This window comes from Balaenoptera physalus (genome assembly GCF_965194825.1).
Source record: "Balaenoptera physalus genome assembly, chromosome: 9".
NCBI lineage: Eukaryota > Metazoa > Chordata > Mammalia > Artiodactyla > Balaenopteridae > Balaenoptera > Balaenoptera physalus.
The window spans coordinates 33,370,576-33,389,074 of NC_138888.1; the positions used below are offsets into that span (position 1 = coordinate 33,370,576).

The 18,499-nt window shown below is 37.4% G+C and overlaps 1 protein-coding gene across 2 annotated transcripts in view; it reads right to left on the reverse strand.

Moving 5' to 3' along the window:
- Nucleotides 1–18,499, reverse strand: part of LAMA2 (laminin subunit alpha 2) — a 622,418-nt gene that overhangs the window by 106,314 nt on the left and 497,605 nt on the right. For both annotated transcript variants that reach the window (XM_082475049.1, XM_082475048.1), the window contains exons 36-39: nucleotides 11,012–11,174; nucleotides 9,499–9,709; nucleotides 1,808–1,924; nucleotides 939–1,102 (exon numbers count right to left, since the gene is read on the reverse strand). In XM_082475049.1, the coding sequence (XP_082331175.1) occupies nucleotides 939–1,102; nucleotides 1,808–1,924; nucleotides 9,499–9,709; nucleotides 11,012–11,174 (655 nt within the window). The remainder of the gene's footprint in view (nucleotides 1–938; nucleotides 1,103–1,807; nucleotides 1,925–9,498; nucleotides 9,710–11,011; nucleotides 11,175–18,499) is intronic.

Here is an 18,499-nt window from a genome sequence, read left to right on the forward strand (position 1 = left end):
CTCGGTTATATTGCTTGTCTCAGGTCACATGACCAACATGTCACTAATTAGCTAATTAAGGACTTAGAGCCTGCCTCTGTTGACTTCTAGCTTACTGCTCCATTTACCACCCTTCATGATAAATTAGCAAAATGTTAAAAAATGTTGTAAAATTGTTATAAAATGAATTGTATGTAAATTTTTCCCCAGGGTCTTCAAACATTAATATTTTCCTTTGTATCAAGAGTATTAAGTATTGAAACAGAACCTTACACATGGAGTATATTAAATACAGATTCATTTAGGAAAATTATTCTTGGGGCTAATACACCTATTTTGTTATGACAACACTGAAACTGTAGGGGAAGCACACCAGTTATACCTAGAAGGCTGTTTACTAGTCAAACACACCCCACCAGTTGCCCCTCCCTCACTGACCCGTATAAGAATCCCAGTTATAATGAGCTGTTATTTCACAGGGCAATATGTAGTGTCTCCATGGAATTTGAAAGAAAAAAACAAGACTTAAAGGCTATGTATGGAGCCACATTTCCAAAAGCCACCCTTTTAACAATAAATAGTTTGATTTCATTAAAAATATAAAACTGAAATTTGAAGCAGAATGTGCGTTTATACATTACTATTTAAAATGCTAATAAGGAAACTGCTGTGCTCTCCAATAAAGAACAGAAAATATTTTTTCTAAGTGTAGCCTAAGGCAATGTTCACTTCCCACCATGCCATATTTGAATCCACTTTTAACTCAGACTTTTGATGTTGCTCCAGTCGAGTTTTGCCCAGACCCTTCTAATTAGGCTTTTCCACAGAAAGGCCCTCTAGCTCGTATGTGCATAATTACAAAAATCAAGATTTGAAAGCAACTCTCTACCATTTCTGCTAGTCAAAACTTTTGGACAAGTGTCAAGGTACATAGACATTTCCAACAACAAATGACATACCTATCAAGGACAGCAGATGAATCATTTAACTGAGCCGCATGGCTCTCAGCCTGGGACACCTTCTCAGCAAGCTTCCTGTCCTTTATTTCTTGGGAGAGGTCATCTATTTTATCTTTCAGATCTTCAGACAGGGGTGGCAATTTAGTTTGAATGTCTTCAACATACTGATATGTAGAGAAAAGAAGGCATTTTAAGTAAGTGAATCCAAGCCTCCTCTCATTTACTAATTTCTCTTGGAGATCTAATTATACACGCTTAGGTTTTTATGAAACTTTAAATTTACTAACCTAGCAAAAAAGAATAGAAAATAAAAGCTATTATTTAATGATAGAGATTAGGAAATATATGAAGGCAATTTATACCAAGAAGAACCTGACAATCTTTTTTAAAAAATGCTACTTTGTAGGTCTAAATGCATAAATGATAGTCATTGGGATCTTTTACACTATTTGCATTTCTATTACCATGCATCACCATATATCAGTATCTACTGCATTAGACAGTATGTTAAAAGTCTGTTTGTAGCTTTACATTTCTCTTTTAACTAATATTCTGTGAATATTGAAGCAGATTGTAAGTGCTGTCCTAGGAACAAGAAATGCCCTTCATCACTGTGAAAAAAATACAGGTTGGTGTGAGTGTGTGGGTACCCTCACCAGACATTCATGTCTACTGAGAGAATAATGTGAAGTTCTAACTGTTACCAATGGGTGAGCACGGTCACAATAGAATAAGGCAAAAACAACTTTATACCCACAAGAAAATAACAGTATTTGCTTTTACTACTGAGATTTCTCATTGATTCCCATTTATGAGAGCTTGTGTCATTATCACCTTTCTTTTAACTTTGGGTTTCACCAAATACTCACGTCTATGACTGAGCTGATTTCATCTGCAAGACGGTTGGCTTCATCAAGTATGTCAGTGCCTTCCTTTAAAGTGTCCTCAGTTTGTCGTTTGCCACTTTCAATAGCCTCCTTCTTTTTCTGTAGGACAGTATAAACAAAACATCAAAATGCCCTTTGGGGAAAACCCTATCCAGCCCTGTATTCCTGGCTTTCCTACGCTGTCTAAACAAGGCTTTGCAAACAAGATATGTCATGTTGACTGTGAGACTACATGAGAGTGATATAGACTACCCAGCCAGCCCTCCAAGAGTTACTTTATTTAAATACCTGTACAGGTACTTTCTTTCTCCTATTGTGAGAAAGTCATGCAAGATAAGAAAAGTTATGTGATGGTACCTGAGGAATTAAAAAATATTTTTAAAGTGAGATGGACATCCATTTTAACTGAAATGTAAGTACTGAATATGCATTGCTGAGCATGTGGTAGTACACTGAATTACATTGGAACGAGACATTAAATTCCAGAATCTATGTCCAAATGAATATTTTGTGAGCATAAACGTAAGCAGATTTATTCTATGGGAGTTCTGTAAAAATTGGAAGAAGTGAGATTTTATTTTTTTTATTTTTTATTTTTTAAAATTAATTAAGTAATTAATTTTATTTTTGGCTGCGTTGGGTCTTCGTTGCTGCGCGTGGGCTCTCTTTAGTTGCGGCGAGCAGGCACTACTCTCCGTTGCGGTGTGCGGGCTTCTCGTTGCGGTGGCTTCTCTTGTTGCAGAACATGGGCTCTAGGCGCACAGGCTTCAGTAGTTGTAGTGCACGGGCTTAGTTGCTCTGTGGCATGTGGGAGCTTCCTGGACCAGAGCTTGAACCCGTGTCCCCTGCCTTGGCAGGCGTATTCTTAACCACTGTGCCACCAGGGAAGCCCAGAAGTGGGATTTCAAAGGAAACAGGGGAAGTACTTTTCAAAAAAAAGAGAAACTCTCACATGGAAGAATAAACTTAATGGACTGTTCCATAAACAAGCAAGCAGGGCTTCCCTGGTGGCGCAGTGGTTGAGAATCTGCCTGCCAATGCAGGGGACACGGGTTCAAGCCCTGGTCTGGGAAGATCCCACATGCCGCGGAGCAACTAGGCCCGTGAGCCACAATTACTGAGCCTGCGCATCTGGAGCCTGTGCTCCGCAGCAAGAGAGGCCGCGATAATGAGAGGCCCGCGCACCGCGATGAAGAGTGGCCCCCGCTTGCCTCAACTAGAGAAAGCCCTCGCACAGAAACGAAGACCCAACACAGCCATAAATAAATAAATAAATAAACCCAAAAGTTAAAAACAAAACAAAAAAACTTATCATTGTAAGCACTTCCTCACTTCTTTGAAATACATATAAATCCTTTAAAAAAAAATAGAGAGCAGACTCTAATTTTTCTTTGAAACTGATAGCTTGTCTCAAACCACATGAAACTCACTCCTAGTCTAGAAGAGTAAAATCAATGAGAAAGAAATAGTGTTATTTCTCTGTTTGGAACATAACTTTGCCTTTTTTTTTCTTTCTATTTCTGACTCATTCTTTCTATCACCTTTTTACCTGTGGATTTAACTGCATCAATTATAATTTTAAGCCTTTGCCATTTACACTTTTTATATAAATAACAATGCTAGTTTATATATTCATTTAGATTTCAGTATGTGCCAGGTAGTTTATAAGCTTTCCTCATTTAATTCTATACTAACACACGTCCTGTGTTTATCACCTTTTAAATGAATAGAAAATTGAACAAAGTAAGTGATTTACCCAAGGTCACACAGTTAGTACAGTGTAGTTAAGATTTGAATCCCAGTCTACCTAATGATAGAGCTTCCGTCTTGAGCTGTGAAAGCACTGACTTTCCAATTGTGGAAATCACACTTCTTATTTGCATTGGATAGTGCTAATTTCACACCCTACTTTCCCTACCTCTTCACCAACCACTTCAATCTGCTGCCAGTACACATATCTTACTCCTGCCTCTGAGCCTTTACAGTTGCAGTTGCCTTCACCATGTGCCCTTCCCCAGTTCCTTGCCTTGTTTCCTCCTCCATTTAGCTTCATGTAAAATGCTTTCTCCCTCAATACTCAAAATATGGCCCATTGATCAGCAGTATTGGCATCACTGGGAAGCTTCTTAGAAATGCACAATCTCAATGCCTTTTTGGAAACTACCAACTCAGGATCTGCATTTAACAAGAACCCTAAGTGATTCATATACACAATAAAATTTGAGAGAAATTGGTTTAGAACACAGCCTGGCACACAGTGAACACTACAGAATTGTTAACTATTATAATTACTTTATTTTCTTTTTCCTAGAACTCATTTATCTGAACTATATTTTATAGGGTGGCCGTCGATTATAGAAACATAGATAATACAATTTTATTTTTGTATAGATTGAACCATCTTGATTGCTTCTTCTAAGAGTTGCTAAAAGCACAGGCTATTTAATGATAATCAGACACCAATTCATCACAAGATGCATGCATAGGGAGGAGAGGAAATGTACAGCCCATTGAGCTGGACCTGGTGGACGAAGGATAACATTTAATTCATCAGGCAATATACTGAGAACAAGTCACTTATTATGCATATTAGCCCATGCTGCAGACTTTATGGTCATATTATATTCTTATTTATTGGTTTAGTGACTATCTTTCTCACTATAATATAAGTTCCATAAAACAGTCTTTGTATCACTTTATCTCCAGTACCTAGAAGAGTTTCCTCAATAAATAGTTCTGTCTGCACTGGTGACTCTCGGTTCATTCAGCTACTCCCATGCCTGGCTAAATGAGAGAAATTTCATTCTCCCTTCACGAACAGCAAACGTAGAGGTAGTCCTGATGTTCCTGGTTATAAGGCATATCTTATTTTCCAAAGGTCTGACACTCTTATATAACTATCAGTTATAGCCCTTAGCTTTTGTATGAAGTGACTTAAAAGTGACCCTGGACAGACATTCAAGAAACTTTCTTCAGCATGGCTTGTTTGTATTTATAAATCAAGGTAACAAAATGCTGTATCAGTAGGAGGGAGAATATTTCCACCCGTATGTGAGGTGAAGAGCTACATTCATTTTGGTTTCAATTAAGCAGCGAGTTAGACTCTTTATAAAAGCTCTCTTTGAGTCACTTTAAGGAACCCATTGTTATGCAAAGATCAAAATGTGCTTTTTTTTTTATCACACTGAAGCAGAAACGATCTAGGGATTAAAGAGATTTCAGTGGTGGCTAATTTCAGTTTAGACACTAATGAAATCTAGCTTTGAACCAAGGAAAGATGAAGATTTGGAGCTCCTAAATATTGATAAAAGCATCGATATAACACTTATTTGTGTTTGCTTTATAGTACTTTCTTCATTGAGAAAGAACATTTCTGTTCTGTCTTTGTGCCAGGTACTATTCTCTGCCCTGGAGATACAGTGGGCCAGAAGACATGTTTCTCATGGCTTTCTGGAGGGAAAAAAATTGAATGAATTTAATGTATAATTAAAAATTGAATGAATTAATGTATAATATATTTTTAATGATGAGTGCTATAAAAATAAAGACAGGGAATGGATAGAGAAGGATGTAGGATATAAAATACTTAAAGATAGGAAGCTTTGAGATTTGAGGAGAAAAAGGGGGGCTCATGTTTAGGGAGAATTATTCTCCAAGTGTATACCACAAGCATAATTGTTAAGTGATTCTGATTAGACACCAAAGTTGTTGCATTTCTACTTTTAACTTCTGATTAGATCTTAATTCATTCCAGAGCTTTGTAAGTTTAACACCTGTTTTTTTTTGTTGTTGTTGAGGGGGGTTACTGGGGGGTGGATTAAGAACTTACAAAAGTTATCTTCCTGTCTAACTTTATCTAGCAACTCATTCTTCCCTTTCTTCCAACTCCTTCCTGTTCAAGGTCATAACGGTAAATTTGGGGACAGACTGCTCAAAACACATTACTTTGCTTAATTGAATTGCTCATCTTCTCTTTGCCCCTCCGCCCACGGTTTCCTGTCTTTTCTCCATTGCTGGAAATGGCATTCTAACCCTGTCCTGTTCTAGAAAGTTGCATTCAAAGCCTTCTGTGATCTGGCTCCAAAGGCCCATTTTCAGAGCCATCTTCTGCTACAGACTTATGTAGCTTACGAACAAGCGTCACTGCTCTATTCGACATTTCCTAAGATCATACATTCAGAGCTCTGTGTTTCCGCTCATGCTGTTCCATCATTTCTATCAACTTCTATGATGCCATCATTTTGGTGTTTGATTCTCCCAGCCCATATTAATCACAGTGTTACATATAATGAAAGGTTAAAATGCCTGAATTTTCAGGAAATCGTAAGTTCTCTGAGGCCAGAGATCATTCCTATTCAGCCTCTAACACCCTGGTTACCAATAGCATCTTGATAATGGTAGGTGTCTAACAGACATTTGCATATTATTCCTGCCTGCTTTCCTAGCCTTATATCCCACTATTTTCCGATACAAAACCAATCCTCGAGTTTACATGAACCACCCAGAAAGTCCCCAAAATATAATTTTAATCCATGACTCCAATATTTCAATTGCTTCTGATAGATTTCAGGATAAAACCAAATTCCTCAGCTTAGCTCTCAGAATGTAGTTCTCTTATAACTCAAGGTCTGGACCCTCTCTGTCTTCGTTGGCTTTCTATCCCCTCACCAGTTCACAGGCAGTCTTTATTCCAATCCTATCAAATCAATGACATTTCTCCAAAATGTCTATATGTTTGCATGTTATTTTTTTTTTCCTATTTCTGGAATGTTCTTCCTCTTCTACTTTGAATCATTAGAGCTTACCCTTCAGGACTTAGCATATGTGTCAAGTCCTCTATGAAGCCCTTCCTAAATCCAGGGGTGATTTCGATGCCCTTCCTTTGCATACCTCCATGATAACTCCTGTAGTGTACAGACTAGTTTACTTGTGTGAGCCTCCCACTAAATACAAGTCACCTGAAGTCATCAGAGGTGGTGTTTTATTTCTTATATCAATATCAGTGTCTTTAAAGCTTAAGGCTGCATCTGAATCATGGGTAGGATTTTAAAAACACAGGTTGCTGGGCTCCACTCCCAGTTTCTGAGTTGATAGGTTTGGGGGGAACCTGAGAATCTGCATTATTAACAAGTGTCTAGGTGATGCTAATGCTGCTGTTCCAAGGACCACACCATGAGGACCAGTGTTTGATATACTCAGTTTTTGTTTAGTACATTTCCTGAACTTAGTAGGGGCTTGATAAATGTTTTTAGTAATAAAAATTACATGCTTACTTCCTTAAATTAAAAAAAAATGCGTTGGGTCTTAATTATATCACCTTTTTGTGGGCACAGGCTCAATGAAGTCATTTATTTAAAGTACAACTAATTACTCAATCAAATGGATACAACATTATCAGTTCTTTTAAAATCTATATGTACATCAGATTAACCCAGGGGATGTTTTAGAACATGGACCCTGGACCACACCTCAGACCAGCTACCTCAGATTCTGGGTGGGAGCCCAGGGGATGCGTCTGTTTAGCAAACTCTAAACAGGTGATGCTTTATTGGCCGGTCTAGCATCAACCTTGGCAATCAACCTTAATCGGCCTTGGCAAGCAACCTTAAATAAGCTCTGCCTTATTCATATTAATTTAGTCAGTTTATCTATTTATTCTAGTAAGTTTTAAACAAGCCTTTAGTTAAGCATCACGTGTAAAATGAAAATACAAGAAGGACAACTTACACTTCAATACTGACTACATAAGCTCCAGGCTTCTCTAGGGGTACCCAAGAATGATGGCTCTTGGTTTTAAACATCACTAAAATGAAGGAATAGCTAAAAGCACCATTTAGTGTGCCACTACAACTCTTCTTGAAATACTTCCCAGATGCTTATTATACTTTCTACACAGGTAATTTTAATTTCTTAAACTGTTGCCATAAAATGGAGTGGTGCACCTCCGGGTAAGTTACACCACTGGTGTATCACCGAGCAAGATGAATCATGCGGAAGCCTGTGATATGAAGGCAGCCTAGCATCCTGCTTAACAAGACAGTGCTTTTTCTTTAATATTGCCAGCATGTCAGTAGATTCCAAATTGGTTAAGATTAGATACATCAGTGAGTCTTCTCAATCCTCTATCAAAATGACAAGGCTAAGTCCCAGGAGAGGGATCCAGAAAACAATTCTTTTAAAAAATTAATTCATCCTTTTACTTCTTAATCCAAAGGAAAATGGAAAGAAATGAATGGATAAAAAAATCCAGATTCTTTTTATTCAACTGTCATTCCATGAACAGTTTTGAGAGCATAATATATGCCAGAGAGTGTTCAGTTATAGTTGCAGGTAAAATTTTATGTTAGAAGAGAGAAAGGTCTGCCACTGTTTTCAGATCTGTTGGGGTCAAATACTTTGAAAAGAACAAAGGTAAGTTTGTTTCTGGTGAGGAAGTTTTTTTCTTTTAATGCTAAATACAGGTTTGTGCCATCATATGTGCTGAATTCACTGTAGGGAAAAGTGATCAGTTTGCCATGTTAAATATTAAGAAAGAAACGAGAGAGAGAGAGAAAGAAAGAGAGGGAGAGAAAGGAAGGAGAGAAGGAAAGAAGGGAAGTAGGAAGGAAGGGAGAAAGGAAGGACTGGATGGAAGGATCTGTTTTAGTTCTAGCTTCATTAGCACTCTAAAAAAGGCAGAAGCTGCCTATCATTGCTTGAGGAGAGAACTATCTCTTGTCTGAGGAAAAGGAGACAAAAAATAACTCAGACTTGATCTGCTCATGTTAGTCCATTGTAAAATATCATTTTCATAGAACATGTTGCAAAGAAGAAGAGAACCAAAATTTTCCCAGGCTCTGGTCTCTCAGTGAGCTGTTTCTTCTGTGCCCCAATTCCATTAGAAAATCCTTGGCACTTCTGTGACTTATGGCGGCCGGATGTCTAAACCATGGTTTGTGGATCAGGTTGGGTGGACTGTACAATCATATGGTATTAGCATTTGAAGAAACTCTGGATACGCCCTAGTATAATGCACTCATTGTATAGTTGAGAGACCGATGCTCTGAGACTTTAACTGACTTGTTCACACTAGTACTTCTAGTTAGTGGCATAGTTGTCGTTAAGACCAAGGACCCCTGACTCCCAGTAAAGATCTCATTCCACTGTACCATTCTGCCCTTAAAAATCTTAAATAGTTTAAGTTATCTAAATTTTATTTGATTATATGGGCAATGATCATTCATTAAAAAACAAAAAGAAGGGGCTTCCCTGGTGGCGCAGTGGGTGGGAATCTGCCTGCCAATGCAGGGGACACGGGTTCGATCCCTGGCCCGGGAGGATTCCCACATGCCGCGGAGCAGCTGGGCCCGTGTGCCACAACTACTGAGCCTGCGCTCTGCAACAAGAGAGGCCACGACAGTGAGAAGCCTGCGCACCACTCGCTGCAACTAGAGAAAGCCCGCGCACAGAACGGGGACCCAACACAGCCAAAAATAAAAATAAATAAATAAATTTATAAAAAAAAAAAAAAAAGAAGTATCATTCCCTGTTCTGCTTCTGAGAAGTCTCCTTTCAGAGTTGTCACACTTGATTTCGTACGTGTGCATCAACTTGCATCAACTTGACTTACTCTGCCATGGTCAAACTCCCACCCCGTGCTCCCAGATTCAGATGAAAGAGCCTCTAAGACTCACCTCCAAAGCAGTCATGTTTTTCTGGTTTTCTGCAGATAAGAGATTAGTTTCTCTGATTTTCTCTGTGGCTTCTCTCAACAGGTCCCAAGCATCATCAACCTTGCTTTTGTAGTCTGCCAGTTTCTCCCGGAGGTCCTTCTCCATTTCTTCATTTTTCCCTCGGGATTCTCCAAACAGCTTCTTCACTTTCTTCAGAAGGCCTTCTGCAGCTCTATAAACACCCCAGCCCAATAAGAGACAATGAGCCCTTGCCACTGCCTCAGGGTTTATTGGTATTAAACAGTGTTACAAAGAAATGCTAACATTAAAAGTGTGGAAAAATTAGAAACAATATTTAAGGCAGATTGTGTGCTAAACCAAGTTGAAAACTGATAGCTGAAAAGTGGCAATAGCATTTATAATTAAAACTAAAGAACAAAAAAATCCACACATTTTAAATTGATAACATTTTCATTTGGAAAGGATCTCATGTTATTCTCATAATCTGGCTGATGAAATCAGTTTTATGATTTACTTCACACACCAAAAATAAAATCTACCTGATTAACCATGAGATATTTTCTCTGTTACTTTGAATATAAGATATGAATATTGATATGTTTGGTTAGAAACTGTGACTATAGCGCCATGCTGTTGACATGCTAGTATGATATAATTTTGACCTACTTTTCTTTTCCTTTGAACTGAGTGTTCTGGGAGTTTCCTGGATTCAACTTAATGGTTTTCCTAAAGGGATAATATCTGAGCCCTTCAAGGAAGGCTAAATATTTGAAGAACAGTAGATCTCAAACTAAAAGGCATCATAATTCCCTGAAGAACTTGTCAAAACAGATTGCTGGGCCCCATCCCAAAAGTTTCTGATTCAGTAGTTCTAGGGTGGGGTTTGATAATTTGTATTTCTAACAAGTTCTCAGGTGTTGCTAATGTTGCTGATTTAGTATATACTATTTGATTATTAATAACACCATCACTTTGAAGTTAGCTGACTATGAATGTAAAAATGTATTTTTTTTATTGAGTGTACGGTCACAGGAATTCATTGGCATTAGTAAAATCACTATCATTAGTCACAACCTCAAATTCCCAAACTTTATTTCATTGCATTAGGCATGTATTATTTGACAATTCTTCTGTTCAGTATTTCCTAAGATGACAAAATGTATAGGATGGCCTGTTAAATTCATAACTTTATTTATCCAAAGATATTTTTATTAAAACAAAAACAATTAATAGTTTTAAAGGCCCTAATAATGGAAATTAATAAAGCAAGACCATTAGCCTAATTGCAGAAGGGACAGCACCAAAAAAAGATCATTTACTTGATTATTTATATATAGGTATACACATGCCTTTGATCCGTTTTAGAGCAAGACAAATTATAACTAAGTAGGTGAAAAATAAATAAAGAACAAAGTATCTCCTACTGATATGTGATGGAAAATTTAGAAATCTCTAAACAACAATTTGGAAAGCTCAGTTTATCAAATGAAAAAGTAACAGAGCTTCTACTCACACCAACTCATCTTCAGCAACTTCCTTTTGTGTGTCTAGATTTTTCCTCCTCAGTTCTGTCATCATCTTATCAACTTCATTCTGAAGCTCTTGCAAATTTCTCTCAAAGGCCTTGTCTTGAATTCCTAGAGTTTCATTTAGTTTTACAGCTTTTTCACTTACAGCTGCAGGGGGTAAAACAAATTTTGCCAATTAGTAAACTAAACGCCACATGCAAAAATGGCACCCAGCATCTGCTCTTCTCCACCATCTCCAAGAGAAATGTTGTTTGTCATGGGTGTTCCTGCTGGGAGACAGAGAGGCAGTTGCTATAACGATCCATAACAAACAAGGAAGTGTGCCATATTTCTTCATATTATATTGCTTTTAGGGGGACACAGTAATTAAAACAGTGTTTCTACCCCAAAAGGAAGAAATAAAGTAAACAAATAGCTCAAACCTTCTTCAGGTAAGAGGTAAAAAATGAGACAGGTAGCATAACACTTGGAAGCTGAAAATGCAAGGTCTGCATTGCTGATAAGACACAATCATATTCAATTTTAAAACCCTGAGTATAGAAACACTATCAGTGATGAGATCTCTCAAAACGAACCTGCCCTTGTACTTCCACACAGTTCTGTCTTGATCTGCGTAAAGGAATGAGGAAAGGAGCCCCCATCTACGGACAGGCATTATGCATTAGGGCTCACAGATACCTTCCAGCAATAACAGCCATCCTAAGAGTCTGTGTTTATTAGGCACTAAATAGGTTTTCAAACTGTGCTCTTTGGAATCTTAGGATTCTCCAGGCGCTTCAGGTATTCTACAAATGATATCTATTCTGCCAAGAATCTGTTTTATAGGTTGGTGTTCTGGGCAAGATTTCATTTGACAAAAGAATTCTATGTCAAATAATAGTTTGAAAAATTGGTGAACTGAAACATGTACACAGTTCTACCTTAGTTTTAGACCAACTTTTCCTGAAGTGTGTTCTGTGGAGCATTAATTTAGCAAGATGAAGAGAGGTGTTTTTCTGAATTCTTTTGTCTTCTGAACCCTATTTCTATTATATAATATTACCTATGAAAATCCCCAGAATAAAGGCTATGGGTTGGCCAAGAGACATTTTCTACCATTCAAAGCTGTATCCTAAGACCTCTTTAAGACCTAAAGAATTTTCAAAACTCATTTCTATTCTTGGAGAAACTTTTCTGATTAACACTGGTGGGAGCTGTTCCAAGGGTCGTATGAACAGAGCTCCTGAGAAAAGTGCACACAGTTAGGCAAAGTAGACCAGCCATGGGGATGTGGCATGGTGGGTTGGTACAGTGGTTCTGAAATGTGTTCCCCAAATTAGCAACATCAGATCACCTGGGAACTTGTTAGAAATATATATTCTCAGGTCCCATCACAGACCTATTGAGTCAAAAAGTCTGGGGTGTGGACCAGCAATTTGTGTTTTTAACAAGCCCTCCAGGATCTTCTGATGCACCTAGAGTTTGAGAATATTGGGTTAGTAGAAGAAATTAAGTTTCAATCTCTAATTCTACCCTTTCAAAAATGTATCTTTCTAATTCTTTTTTTTTAATTAATTAATTAATTAATTAATTAATTAATTAATTAATGGCTGTGTTGGGTCTTCGTTTCTGTGCGAGGGCTTTCTCTAGTTGCAGCAAGTGGGGGCCACTCTTCATTGCGATGCACAGGCCTCTCATTATCACGGCCTCTCTTGTTGCGGAGCACAGGCTCCAGACGCGCAGGCTCAGTAATTGTGGCTCACGGGCCTAGTTGCTCCGCGGCATGTGGGATCTTCCCAGACCAGGGCTCGAACCCGTGTCCCCTGCATTGGCAGGCAGATTCGCAACCACTGCGCCACCAGGGAAGCCCCTCTAATTCTTTTTTAATGATAAATGTCTTTGCTTAGAAAATTGCTGCAGTCAACTTGTTATTTCTGATAGCCATAGTTTAATCTGCAGAACAATCTAATCAGGTCTTTTAAAGAACAAATATGGCCATTCTTAGCCCTGTGGTAGAAATTATTGCTCAGGTGCTATTCTTAGAAGTAGGTGAGGGTGCCAACTTTCTGGCTGACTACTTCATAGTCATCCCTTGACATATACCAAAGAACCTTCTTAAGATTCCACCACTATGATTAGTAAGATATCACCTAGGCCATGTCATTCTTGCTAAGGAAACATGGTGACCATGCGCTATTGATTGGAAAGCTCCTTGGTCCAGCAGACTATGGGGAAGCCATGTTAGAATGTTAATGATTAAATGTAAGAAGGTTTCTACTTTTTAGATTTCAAGAAAGGTAGTAGTAGATTTGGCTCTACTGATGATACAGCTCCATCCTTTGGTTTGAGTGCATGCCTATCTGTACAGCTGATTTTAACAAATTGTAGCATGTAAGTAACCAATGACATCATTTGTCTTCACATTTTTTTTTAAATGAAAGGGATAAGCCCCACTTTCCAACCTGACAAAGCTGTATGTTTTTTCATTATTAAATGAATACATAAATGAACTTTGCTTAAAGACGTTTTTGGAAATTTGATGGAATTTAGGTCCTGGGCCTAGGTGGTATTGAGGAAGGAAGGAATGTGAGATGCAGCTTCACTATTTCTTTTGTGGTCTAATCTCACAGCTAAATTTCTACAGAGAAGAATTTGGTGGAAAAAGAATGATGGCGTGAGAAAAGGAAAAGATGGATTGCATCATTTCTTTTAAATTAAAGCAATACGTAAGCAACCAGAAGAAATTATTAGGGTACACAAAAACTGCTTTAGCAAAATGATGCTATATTAAGAAAGCAGCATTATTTTAATAGAAGAGGTCTGACTGCTCCTTTGCTTCTATACATGGAATTTGGAACTTCTCTGAGTACTTTTAAACTAAAGATAAATGTGTTATGTAGTCTATTACCCCAAGATATACACTATCACTTCAGTATGTTTTCAACAGTATTAAAAATACTTGCAACATAAACACATCTTTTAAATTTAATTATCTTTTCTTTCTAACTTATTACAAAGGGAATTTAAAGTCATTTTAAAATATCTTTAAAACAAGATAAAATAAATATAAAGGAAATGGGGCAAAGATAAAAAAAATTAATGTAAATCAGGCAAAGAGTTACTAGACAGACAGGCATGCTGTAACGTCCAGGTCAGTGGATCCTAAATCTAGTGTTAAGTATCTCAGTAGCCAACGCATCAGGATAAAAAGGAGTATTTTAAGAGGTATACAGTATCTATAACATACAAACTAAATAAATAAATTCCTCAGGAGAAGCAAAGCTGTTTTTCATGCTGAACCTGAGAAAAATATCCTATAATGGGTAAATTTATCATGAATGACTAATACTATTGTGACCTGAAGAACAGAAAAGAAGGGTGTCCAGCATTTCTTAAGTCCTATTATATATCAGAACATATGCTAATGGGTTTATATACATTCACTCATTAATTCTAATAGTGTGTGGAATAAAATATAGTTTATTCATGATCGAATCAGGAGTCATAGCACAATAGACTTTATAAAATTATAGTGAGATAAGAACGCCTTAGATTAATAGAAGTTGATTTCTATATAGCGGCTATGACTTATAATGGAATATAGTGTGAGTAAGGTATTTCATCTATCTAAAAAGTAAACTGAAATAGACAAATGCCAGGCTGAAGCATGCACTTTTCCCACAGCAATTTATTACCACTAATAAAAACAAAAACACTGATGATTATCCACCATTATTATAGTTTCGAGAGGGGAAAAAAAAGTATAGGTATGTTGTATAACTCAAAGTTTTTAGTGAGTTTTCTTTTTTTTTTTTTTTTTTTTTTTTTTTTTTTTTTTTTTTTTTTAACATCTTTATTGAAGTATAATTGCCTTACAATGGTGTGTTAGCTTCTGCTTTATAACAAAGTGAATCAGTTATACATATACAATATGTTCCCATTTCTCTTCCCTCTTGCATCTCCCTCCCTCCCACCCTCCCCATCCCATCCCTCTAGATGGTCACAAAGCACCGAGCTGATCTCCCTGTGCTATGCGGCTGCTTCCCACTAGTTATCTATTTTACATTTGGTAGTGTATATATGTCCATGACACTCTCTTACCCTGTCACATCTCACCCCACCCCCTCCCCATATCCTCAAGTCCATTCTCTAGTAGGTCTGTGTCTTTATTCCCGTCTTGCCACTAGGTTCTTCATGGCCTTTTTTTTTTTTTTTCCCCTTAGATTCCGTATATATGTGTTAGCATACTGTATTTGTTTTTCTCTTTCTGACTTACTTCACTCTGTATGACAGACTCTAACTCCATCCACCTCATTACAAATACCTCCATTTCATTTCTTTTTATGGCTGAGTAATATTCCATTGTATATATGTGCCACATCTTCTTTATCCATTCATCTGTCGATGGACATTTAGATTGCTTCCATGTCCTGGCTATTGTAAATAGAGCTGCAATGAACATTTTGGTACATGACTCTTTTTGACCTATGGTTTTCTCAGGGTATATGCCCAGTAGTGGGATTGCTGGGTCGTATGGTAGTTCTATTTGTAGTTTTTTAAGGAACCTCCATACTGTTCTCCATAGTGGCTGTATCAATTTACATTCCCACCAACAGTGCAAGAGTGTTCCCTTTCCTCCACACCCTCTCCAGCATTTATTGTTTCTAGATTTTTTGATGATGGCCATTCTGACCGGTGTGAGATGATATCTCATTGTAGTTTTGATTTGCATTTCTCTAATGATTAATGATGTTGAGCATTCTTTCATGTGTCTGTAGGCCATCTGTATATCTTCTTTGGAGAAATGTCTATTTAGGTCTTCGGCCCATTTTTGGATTGGGTTGTTCGTTTTTTTGTTATTGAGCTGCATGAGCTGCTTGTAAATCTTGGAGATTAATCCTTTGTCAGTTGCTTCATTTGCAAATATTTTCTCCCATTCTGATGGTTGTCTTTTGGTCTTGTTTATGGTTTCCTTTGCTGTGCAAAAGCTTTTAAGTTTCATTAGGTCCCATTTGTTTATTTGTGTTCTTATTTCCATTTCTCTGGGAGCTGGGTCAAAAAGAATCTTGCTGTGATGTATGTCATAGAGTGTTCTGCCTATGTTTTCCTCTAAGAGTTTGATAGTGTCTGCCCTTACACTTAGGTCTTTAATCCATTTTGAGTTTATTTTTGTGCATGGTGTCAGGGAGTGTTCTATTTTCATACTTTTACATGTACCTGTCCAATTTTCCCAGCACCACTTATTGAAGAGGCTGTCTTTTCTCCACTGTATATGCTTGCCTCCTTTATCAAAAATAAGGTGCCCATATGTGTGTGGGTTTATCTCTGGGCTTTCTATCCTGTTCCATTGATCTATATTTCTGTTTTTGTGCCAGTACCAAACTGTCTTGATTACTGAAGCTTTGTAATATAGTCTGAAGTCAGGGAGCCTGATTCCCCCAGCTCCATTTTTCGTTCTCAAGATTGCTTTGGCTATTCGGGGTCTTTTGTGTTTCCATACAAATTGTGAAATTTTTTGTTCTAGTTCTGTGAAAAATGCCAGTGGTAGTTTGATAGGGATTGCATTGAATCTGTAGATTGCTTTGGGTAGTAGAGTCATTTTCACAATGTTGATTCTTCCAATCCAGGAACATGGTATATCTCTCCATCTATTTGTATCATCTTTAATTTCTTTCATCAGTGTCTTATAATTTTCTGCATACAGGTCTTTTGTCTCCTTAGGTAGGTTTATTCCTAGATATTTTATTCTTTTTGTTGCAATGGTAAATGGGAGTGTTTTCTTAATTTCACTTTCAGATTTTTCGTCATTAGTGTATAGAAATGCAAGAGATTTCTGTGCATTAATTTTGTATCCTGCTACTTTACCAAATTCATTGATTAGCTCTAGGAGTTTTCTGGTAGCATCTTTAGGATTCTCTATGTATAGTATCATGTCATCTGCAAATAGTGACAGCTTTACTTCTTCTTTTCCGATTTGGATTCCTTTTATTTCTTTGTCTTCTCTGATTGCTGTGGCTAACACTTCCAAAACTATGTTGAATAATAGTGGTGAGAGTGGGCAACCTTGTCTTGTTCCTGATCTTAGTGGAAATGGTTTCAGTTTTTCACCATTGAGGACAATGTTGGCTGTGGGTTTGTCATATATGGCCTTTATTATGTTGAGGAAAGTTCCCTCTATGCCTACTTTCTGCAGGGCTTTTATCATAAATGGGTGTTGAATTTTGTCGAAAGCTTTCTCTGCATCTATTGAGATGATCATATGGTTTTTCTCCTTCAGTTTGTTAATATGATGTATCACATTGATTGATTTGCGTATATTGAAGAATCCTTGCATTCCTGGGATAAACCCCACTTGATCATGGTGTATGATCCTTTTAATGTGCTGTTGGATTCTGTTTGCTAGTATTTTGTTGAGGATTTTTGCATCTATGTTCATCAGTGATATTGGCCTGTAGTTTTCTTTCTTTGTGACATCTTTGTCTGGTTTTGGTATCAGGGTGATGGTGGCCTCGTAGAATGAGTTTGGGAGTGTTCCTCCCTCTGCAATATTTTGGAAGAGTTTGAGAAGGATAGGTGTTAGCTCTTCTCTAAATGTTTGATAGAATTCACCTGTGAAGCCATCTGGTCCTGGGCTTTTGTTTGTTGGAAGGTTTTTAATCACAGTTTCAATTTCAGTGCTTGTGATTGGTCTGTTCATATTTTCTATTTCTTCCTGGTTCAGTCTCGGCAGTTTGTGCCTTTCTAAGAATCTGTCCATTTCTTCCAGGTTGTCCATTTTATTGGCATAGAGTTGCTTGTAGTAATCTCTCATGATCTTTTGTATTTCTGCAGTGTCAGTGGTTACTTCTCCTTTTTCATTTCTAATTCTATTGATCTGAGTCTTCTCCCTTTTTCTCTTGATGAGTCTGGCTAATGGTTTATCAATTTTGTTTATCTTCTCAAAGAACCAGCTTTTAGTTTCATTGATTTTTGCTATTGTTTCCTTCATTTCTTTTTCATTTATTTCTGACCTGATCTTTATAATTTCTTTCCTTCTGCTGGCTTTGGGGTTTTTTTGTTCTTCTTTCTCTAATTGCTTTAGGTGCAAGGTTAGGTTGTTTATTCGAGATGTTTCCTGTTTCTTGAGGTAGGCTTGTATTGCTATAAACTTCCCTCTTAGCACTGCTTTTGCTGCGTCCCATAGGTTTTGGGTCGTCGTATCTCCATTGTCATTTGTTTCTAGGTATTTTTTGATTTCCCCTTTGATTTCTTCAGTGATCACTTCGTTATTAAGTAATGTATTGTGTAGCCTCCATGTGTTTGTATTTTTTACAGGTCTTTTCCTGTAATTGATATCTAGTCTCATAGCGTTGTGGTCGGAGAAGATACTTGATACTATTTCAATTTTCTTAAATTTACCAAGGCTTGATTTGTGACCCAAGATATGATCTATCCTGGAGAATGTTCCATGAGCACTTGAGAAAAATGTGTATTCTGTTGTTTTTGGATGGAAT